The sequence below is a fragment of the Capricornis sumatraensis genome, chromosome 17, assembly GCF_032405125.1.
Source record: "Capricornis sumatraensis isolate serow.1 chromosome 17, serow.2, whole genome shotgun sequence".
Lineage (NCBI taxonomy): Eukaryota > Metazoa > Chordata > Mammalia > Artiodactyla > Bovidae > Capricornis > Capricornis sumatraensis.
The window spans coordinates 22,018,650-22,027,866 of record NC_091085.1 but is presented as its reverse complement, the minus strand read 5'-3'; the positions used below and the strand labels follow the sequence as shown (position 1 = coordinate 22,027,866).

Genomic DNA, 9,217 nt, shown 5'->3' with positions numbered 1-9,217 from the left:
GAGAAGATACCTGTTAAAGATCGTTTCTAAATGTATACCGTCGCCAGTACCGCCCTTACTTTAATAACCATGAAGTGAAGTGAAGTGGCTCAGTCGTGTCCGACTCTTTGTGACCCCATGGACTGTAGCCTACCAGGCTCCTCCCTCCATGGGATTCTCCAAGCAAGAGTACTGGAGTGGGTTGCTATTTCCTTCTCCAGGGGATCTTCCCGACCCAGGGATCGAACCCAGGTCTCTCGCATTCCAGGCAGACACTTTAACCTCTGAGCCACCAGGGAAGCCCAACCATACGTTAAGAGAAAGGCACTCGCATTTAGGAACCCTCTTCTGAGGTCGCACAGAGTCGGACACGGCTGAAGCGACTTAGCAGCAGCAGCAGCAGTTCATTTCTTGACGAATGACTTCTCTTCAATCCGAATTTTGGGTCCTTTTCCTTATTTTCTCCCCCAAATGCTCTTCGGTTCACGTTTCCAAAACTTTATGATTCACAAGACTTGAACTAAATAAAACTTTCTCGGCCTTTCACATGTAACCCGACCGGAACAGAACCGTCAAGAGATCGGAAGGTGGGAATCCTGGACTCATCACTTCCACCGCTCTCCGGAGCGGCTCCCGGCCGCACCACCCGGAAAGCCGCCTGTGACTTACACGTGATCCCCAGTGACGCCGGTGTCGCCGCGCGACTCCACAGGGGCGGCCGCGCCTGCGCGGCAGCGAGGAGGCGGGACCGCTGGGGGATCCGAGCGGGGCCCGGGAGGGGGTAGCCGGGCGGAGACGGAGGAGGAAGAGAGGGGAAGGAGGAAAGAGGTAGGGTGGGGAGGAGGGCGGAGGGGCGGGCCTTTCCGGAGGTTCCGACAGCCTTCACTTCCTGTTCGCTGGACCTTCTGAATCCGGGTCAAGGGTGTCCGCCTCCTCTTCTACCCGGCTGATCCGGCACCTTTCGTGACAGGCACTCCTGACTCAACCCAGGCTGGGTTTCATCCCAGGACCGGCTGGAGCCCGAACGCCTACACCTGCCGCGGCGCGCGGAGGCGCGCTTTCTCACCCGGCGGCTGGCAGCCCCGGGCCCTGAGTGCCCGCCGCAGCTGGGGGGGCCCCCGCTGGCCCCTCCGCGCTGATGCTGAGAGAGACCGCGGGCCCGGGGCGGCGGCAGCGGCGGCGGAGTGTGGGCCTCTGGCTCCTTAGGCCCAGCGCGGACGGGGCCGGTTCTTAGACGCCCCAGACTTGCCAACTCCCGCCCGGACTCGGATGGGCCCCCCTGCCCGATAAATGTGGCTACTGAGGCGGCGGTGGCGGTGGTCGGTCCCGCTGCTGCTGCTGCTGCGCTCCAGGTTCGCCTCCGGCCCGGGGCTCTCCTGGCCCACCGCGGGGCCGTGGCCACCGGCTCCTCACCCCCTGGCCCGGGCCTTGCCGCGTGGCGACAATGGACAAGATCCTGGAGGGCCTGGTGAGTTCTTCGCACCCGCTGCCCCTGAAGCGGGTGATCGTGCGGAAGGTGGTGGAGTCGGCGGAGCACTGGCTGGACGAGGCGCAGTGCGAGGCCATGTTTGACCTGACGACCAGGCTCATCCTGGAGGGCCAGGACCCCTTTCAGCGGCAGGTGGGCCACCAAGTGCTGGAGGCCTACGCGCGCTACCACCGACCGGAGTTCGAGTCCTTCTTCAACAAGACGTTCGTGCTGGGTCTCCTTCAGCAGGGCTACCACTCGCTGGACAGGAAGGACGTAGCCATCGTGGACTACATTCACAACGGCCTGAAGCTGATCATGAGCTGCCCGTCGGTGCTGGACCTCTTCAGCCTGCTGCAGGTGGAGGTGCTGCGGATGGTGTGCGAGAGGCCGGAGCCGCAGCTGTGCGCCCGACTCAGCGACCTCCTGACAGACTTCGTGCAGTGCATCCCCAAGGGGAAGTTGTCCATCACCTTCTGCCAACAGCTGGTTCGAACGATAGGCCACTTCCAATGCGTGTCCACCCAGGAGAAAGAGCTGCGGGAATATGTTTCGCAGGTGACAAAAGTGAGTAACTTGCTGCAGAACATCTGGAAGGCCGAGCCCTCCACCCTGCTGCCTTCTCTGCAAGAAGTTTTTGCAAGCATTTCCTCCACAGGTAAGGGTCGTGGCCTTCACGGACAGCCTTTCTTGGAAATGTAGTTTGTGTCTCTTACATACACACCGTGTTCGTTTCCCGGCTCTGAAAACGTCTTCGTGGAAAAGCAGATCTTAACACCCTCATCCAGATTCTCTTCCACTTGCCATAATCAGCCTGTCACTTTGGACTTAAAAAAAAAAAAGGGGGGGACAGTGTTTCTATTTTAAAGGTTGAGAATGTCCAGGTCTAAGACCTTTGGCAGGAAACAAGTCGCTTAATTACTCAGCCTCTGCTCAAGTTATGGAATGCTTTGAGGATGACAGCTACTACATAAAGCATGTAAAGCTTTTATTCGTGAGTGACTAATGGCAGCATAATCATGTTTACCGTATCATAATCGTGCTGTGATTTTGTCATCTTGTTGTCATGAGTTTTTCCTTAGCTTCTGAATTTTCCCACATTTTAATTACTGGACTGGCTGTTTGTTTTATTACTGGATTATCCTAATTAAGTGTGTAGTTGCTGAATATTGGTGTTCTCTGTCCACAGTAGTTTGTGAGAGTGGATGCCAGGGGGCTGAGTGATTGGTGTTTCCCGCTCCAGGTATATATAGGCCACGAATTGTGACCTTAGAACTACAGGAGGGGATCAGGTGATACTTAACAGGAAAATGCCTTCTCACCCAGAAATTTTACTGTGTGTTTATGTTCCTTGTCCAGACATGGAGCTTCCAGCTCTGTAAGTTGTGCAACACTAGATCCAAAACTGTGTTCACTCCCTCTCTGCTTGGTACCGTCATCCTTCCCGGCTGTTGTTGGAAACTGAAGTTGTGAAGGAGGTGGAACCCCCTTTTATCTTGAGAATTAGAACTAAGACTAGAGTTTTAACAGTCTTCATGCTTTCTGTTGAATTAAATGCATTTATGAAAGAATTACCAACTGTGTATTTGCATCATCTGAGTTTTGGTTTATTTTTTAATTGTAATTGTTCTTATATTGCCTGTGTTGCTAGAACAATTAGATTTCCCCAGAACTTTCTCACCTTTAGCAGTAAAGGTGCTCACCTTGGCTTTGCCTAATTTTTATGTGTTTTAAGCAAAGTCCCCCTAAAATTCATCTTAATTTCTACTTCTTTAAGAGATTTTAAAAACTGTCCTTAGAGCAGTGTAATGACTACTGTAATTAATAGGAGTAAGCTACTTTGGAGGATCTAAGGGGTTAATTTAAACGATGCCTTGCATTTCTTTTCTGACTACTGCTTTTACAAATGACTATTTTAGCACGACAAAAACAGTATTAAAGAATGCAAGAAAATAAAGTAACTTATGGACTAAACATGGTGATAGGAATAGTTTTTATGTTGCAGTAGTTCTTCCTGTAGAAAGAACGTTCATTGCCATTAGCTCTTAATGTCTCATTTCTGCAGTTCAACATTCCTTGTATGTTAGCGTCTACACAGGAGGTGGAGCATAACAACCACTTGGTGGAAGGGGTGGTAAATTGTTCTCTCCACATACTTCATTCAAACCGTCTTGCCGTATTCCTTTGTCTTTTTCATTAAAACAATATAGATGCTTCATTTGAACCTTCTGTAGCACTGGCGAGCCTCGTGCAGCACATCCCTCTTCAGATGATCACAGTTCTCATCAGGAGCCTTACTACGGATCCAAATGTAAAAGACGCGAGTATGACCCAAGCTCTTTGCAGGTACTCCTTCATAACATCGTAGATGGTAATTGTAGATTTGGAAGGAGAAGATTATTTTGCTGTATTTTGTGGGTAATGAAAAACTTAGGGCAATGTGCAGAACTGAAATCATGGAATCAAATATATAAAGATTCTCCTAATTAATTGAATCATTTACCTTACTGTAGGCTTGCAGGCATTCCAGTAATTCACAAATACATTTTCAATTCAACATTTTTAATTACAAAAATATAACACACATATACACTTATTGTACGGTCAGGAGTTGGTTGGATTATCGATATATTTTACGAATTTCTTTGCTCAGTATCATTTCCTGAAACCTATTTCCTCCCTGTGGGATCTTCTTTTTTCTTCCTGACTAAGCCTGTAACCTTTACTTAGTACATACTTTTACTTTCTCTTTCAACCAGGACCTCTGGGTAAGACTTTCTTAGTCTGTTCAAAGTGTGTTTTTTTTCTTGCATATTCTCAAGTATATGATTTGGCAAGACACAGAATTCTAATCTGATCATCATTTTCTCTTAGCATTTTGAAAATAATACTGCACTATCTTCTGGCATTTGTTGTTGCTAGTATGGAGTCTGCAGTCGGTTTGATTATCTTTCCTTTGTGAGTAGTTAGGCTCTCCTGGTATGTTTATGCTTTCTCTTTATCCCTGATGATTTTCAGTTTTAGTCTTATATGTCCAGCTGTAGACTTCATGTTGTTTTTACTTCTCAGTACTCTTGTACTCTTGTGCTTCCGGTCATTCAGCTATGCAAACACATTTATTGGGCACTTACCAGGAATGCCAAGCAATGTTTAAAAGTCAAATGGATAGAAATATCTCTCCTCATGGACATGTAGTTGGGGAAGCAGGCAGACAGTATCAACATATTATATTGATTCCAAGATACATCCTGATTTCAGAGATGTTGAAAGGTATAGTCATTGGTGTTTAAATTGCAGAACTTTTGTTGCTGCGGTGGTATATAACCTAATTATACATCCTAAAATTGATTCTGTTTTTAGATTTAATTCAATACGATAAGTAAAATAGTATGATGAATGTTTTTGGAAAAAAAGTAGGAAAGCAATAAAGCATGGGGAATGGTTTGCAATTTTAAATAAGATAGACAAGGAAGCCCTCACTGAAAAGGTGACCTTGAAGTAAAGATATGAAGGAAATGAGAGTGCAGACCTTTTGGAGATATAAGGGGAAGGACATCAATACTATCTAATAATTTACTAATTTTTCTTTCAAAGGTAAGATGTTATTAGTTATTTCCCTGTCTTCCTATTCTTGTTTCATATCTGTCTGGTTTTGTTTTGTAATTTTTTCTATTTTTTTCCCCTGTATGTGTGTATTGATAGCACATTTAAAGAAAATGTAAGGATTTGGAACAAAATGTTTTCGCATTACAGATTATATTTTAACTAATTATAAATTACAGTCATGAGGTAACATATAAACTTCAGTATTGATATTTTATGTTGGGTTCTCAGAAATTTACATGTGTACAAATCTCGCTCTCTAGTTCTTTTTTACTCTTACAGTTGATTTGCAATGTTGGGTATAGCACCCTTTTCATACTGTTCGTGGGGTTCTCTGATGGCACCCTTAGTCTTAGTTTTTCAGCCTCTTCAAAACAACGATAGTTTCCAACTTAAGAATTTATTTTAAGATATAATTTGGAAATTATTTTTAACCTACCTGTTTCTATGGGAAATTGTGATCCATTTTTTGTATTGCATTTCCAATTTATCTCCTACATGATCCTATTTAACTTACAGTGTACCTGGAGTAATTATTCTTGTATTACAAATATAAATGAAAAGGATAGTAACATTTACTTTTATCATACCCCACCCTCTACTCCCTCATGCTCTGTATTTCACACATAGCGCTTGTCATGCTTCACTGTCATTTTCTGTAACCCACAGAAACCCAAATGCAGATACTGTACCAAAACTAGATGAGTAACACTGAAGGATGAAATAGGCCAGGTGTAACTGACCTGGTGGCTCAGTGGTAAAGAATCCATCTGCCAACACAGAAGATGCTGGTTCGATCCCTGAGTTGGGAAGATCCCATGGAGAAGGCAACCCACTCCAGTATTCTTGCCTGGGAAATCCCATGAACAGAGGATGCTGGCTGGCCACAGTCCATGGGGTTACAAAGAGTTGGACAGAACCTAGCAGCTAAACAACAACTGAAATAATAGGAAACAGGGTTCATAAGCACTTTTTAAAAGAGAAAGCTGATCCTCAACTTCTGTTGTCTTATTATCAAGGGGGAATTTTTTTTTGGTTTTAAATTTTTTAATTTATATTGGAATATAGCCAATTAACAATGTTGTGGTAGTTTCAGGTGGACAGCAGAGGGACTCAGCCATACATGTACATGTATCCATTCTCCCCCAGACTCCCCTCTGGTCCAGGCTGCCATGCAGCATCGAGCAGCAGAGTCCCCTGTGCTGTACAGTAGGACCTTGTCGGTTATCCATTTAAAATGGAGCAGTGTATACGTGTCAGTTCCAAACTCCCTGACTATCCCCTCCCCGATCCTTCTCCCCTGGCAATCATAAGTTCCATTCTCTAAGTCTGTATCATAGGAAAATTTGAGTTCAGTGTCGCTAACCTGATTTTTCAGAAGAAGCCCAACGTCCATTTTTTATGTGAAGTTTTCCAATTTTTAAAACATTGGAAAGAATAAGACTGAAAGCTGGATCTAGCCCTTAAGCTGCCATATAAAAGTGAAATTAAGATGCCTTTCATAATATTATGTTAGTCGTTCAGTCATGTCCAAGCCTTTGTGACCCCACTGGCTGTAGCCCACCAGGCTCCTCTGTCTGTGGAATTCTCCAGGCGAGAATACTGGAGTGTGCTGCTGTTTCCTTCTCCAGGGGATCTTCCGGAACCAGGGATCAAAGCCGGGTCTCCTGCATTGCAGGTAGATTCTTTACTGTCTGAGCCACTAGGGAGCCCTGCCAGTTTTAATTTTTTTAAGTTGCATGTCCTTTTTTTAGCTCTAGAGGGAAATAGTTTCATTTAGTCAATAGATTTCAGCTCCATTTCAATGCAGATCAAAGATTAGAGATTAAAAAACAAAACAGAACTGTAACAACACTGTTCTTAATCCCACAATCTAATGGAGGAAACAAGATTTATTGCAGCTACTGAATGTTCTTTAAATAGTAGGAAATTAAGTCAGCCTATCAGGGTTAAGTGTCCTTAAAATTCAAATTGTAACCAATACACAGTGGATAAGATTACAGTAGTTAACCATAAAAATAACTGATTCTAGAGTGACTGTGTGTGAGAGGATTTGAGCCTATGTGTATCCAATCAAACTGAAGCAAGACTAGAATGTAATTAAAGTGTAGCCAAAAGTGTCTCTTCTGCCAGCAGAGCAGGTAATGAGATCATTGCTTCAGATGCCAACACTGCTACTTATTGTGTGGCCTGTTGAATATTTCCTAACTTTCCCTATCAGTTTGAAGGCATACATCATAATTTAGAGTTATATTTTTAGCATTTAATGCAGTATCTATTATATAATAGAGATTTGAATATTTTTTGAATACTGCTGCTGCTGCTGCTGCTGCTAAGTCGCTTCAGTCGTGTCCGACTCTGTGCAACCCCAGAGACGGCAGCCCACCAGGCTCCCCCATCCCTGGGATTCTCCAGGCAAGAACACTGGAGTGGGTTGCCATTTCCTTCTCCAATGCAGGAAAGTGAAAAGTGAAAGTGAAGTCGCTCAGTCGTATCCGACTCCTAGCGACCCCATGGACTGGAGCCTACCAGGCTCCTCTATCCATGGGATTTTCCAGGCAAGAGTACTGGAGTGGGTTGCCATTGCCTTCTCAGGGCTTCAAATTTGTGTTACTTCTGACTTGAAGTATCTTTAGGGTGGTTAGGACATGGGTTACACATGGGATAAGGTCAAGACTAGATAGAGGCTTGTGAGAGGGGAGCCTAGAAGTGGAGAGGATGGAGGCAAAGGCTGATTGGGTGATTAGGGATGGTGAAAAGCCATGGCCAAGTGGAATTTGCTACTCTGCCCCCTCAGCTTTACTTGTACTCCCCTTGGACCTGAGCTAAAGGGTAACTTGGGCCCCGTGTGCTAGGGAGCCCAGTCTGGTTCCACTCTGGGACTGTGCTCCCCACGGGGAAGAGTCTGTAGAGCCAAAGAGAGGTGCTCACTTGTTCTCCTTCTCTAAACCACAGTGCTTTCATGTACACATTTATAGTAAATATATATATATACGTAAAACATGTACTCATGTTTTCTTTTAAACAAACAAATCAGTTTTGAAAAAGATTTACCAGCATTTTTTTTTCTTTTTTAATTCAATAATAGCTCAGATATTTTTGTGTTAGATCCTTGTGGATAGATTCATATCGACCTATCTCATATTTTAAAATTCTACCTAATGTTCTATAGTAAATATAAGTCATTTCCTTATGATAATTTTGCATTTTTTCTGTATTGTAAGCAGTGCTGCAGTGAATATACTCCACACACAAATGCAAATGTCACTACTTTCTACTCTGGGTATGTAGAGTGGCCACAGACTTGGGAAAACCAGGTTAACAACAGTTGAAAGGTGTGGAACAGCTCTCAGGGACAACTGTAATGACTTAAAATCATCATTGTTGGCCAGAAAAACAAGAAAGGGAACAAGAAATAATGTGTGTAGAGTATAGAGGAAACATACAGATAACCTGTGGTAAAATCAGTATGAACTCTGAAGCCACTCTGTCTGATAGGACAGGTTAATCGTTAAGGGCAAAAATCTTACTAAAGATAACGCTCCAGTGTTAATGGAGATAGTTTATATCAATATGAAGGCCAGTCCTTTTGACGTGTTAGTTGCTCTTTTGGTCGTATGTTTATGTACTATGTATTTTACATTTTGTACAATCAAAGGATGTATTTATTTCCTCATCTTAACATTTAGAAGGGAGACATTCACAGTATTTCCAGTGTATCAATTCATTTAACCTTCTCATTAGTCCTGTGAAATTCATTCATAACCTAAAGATGAGGAACTGAAACACAAAGAAGTAACTGATAAAAGTATTTAGGGACCCCCAGCTAATAAATGGTGAATTGAGATTTTTAAACCAAATCACTCTGACTTAAAAACCTGGTTTGTTTTACTATTTGTTTTATTATATATTTACCCAAACTGGATTACTGGATCAAAATCAAATAATATGAACATTTGGCCCAGTTGCCTTCCAGAAGCATTGTAGCATCTTCTTCATTGTGGTTGATATCTAACATAAGGGATAGTTTCCATCATACCCCATGTTACTTTATTTTCATTTAATTGGGTTGGTACTCAAAAAGGTGGTGGTAGTGGTTTAGTCACTAAGTCATGTCCAACTCTTGGGCCCCCATGGATTATAGCCTGCCAGGCTCCTCTGTCCATG

General features: G+C 43.7%; 1 protein-coding gene across 2 annotated transcripts in view; it reads left to right on the top strand.

The window, feature by feature from the left end:
• The first annotated feature begins 1,423 nt into the window (after positions 1-1,423).
• The window catches only part of USP38 (ubiquitin specific peptidase 38), a 33,085-nt gene continuing 25,291 nt past the window's right edge, over positions 1,424-9,217 (top strand). For both annotated transcript variants that reach the window (XM_068989844.1, XM_068989843.1), the window contains exons 1-2: positions 1,424-2,105; positions 3,658-3,793. In XM_068989844.1, coding sequence (XP_068845945.1) covers positions 1,424-2,105; positions 3,658-3,793 — 818 coding nt within the window. The remainder of the gene's footprint in view (positions 2,106-3,657; positions 3,794-9,217) is intronic.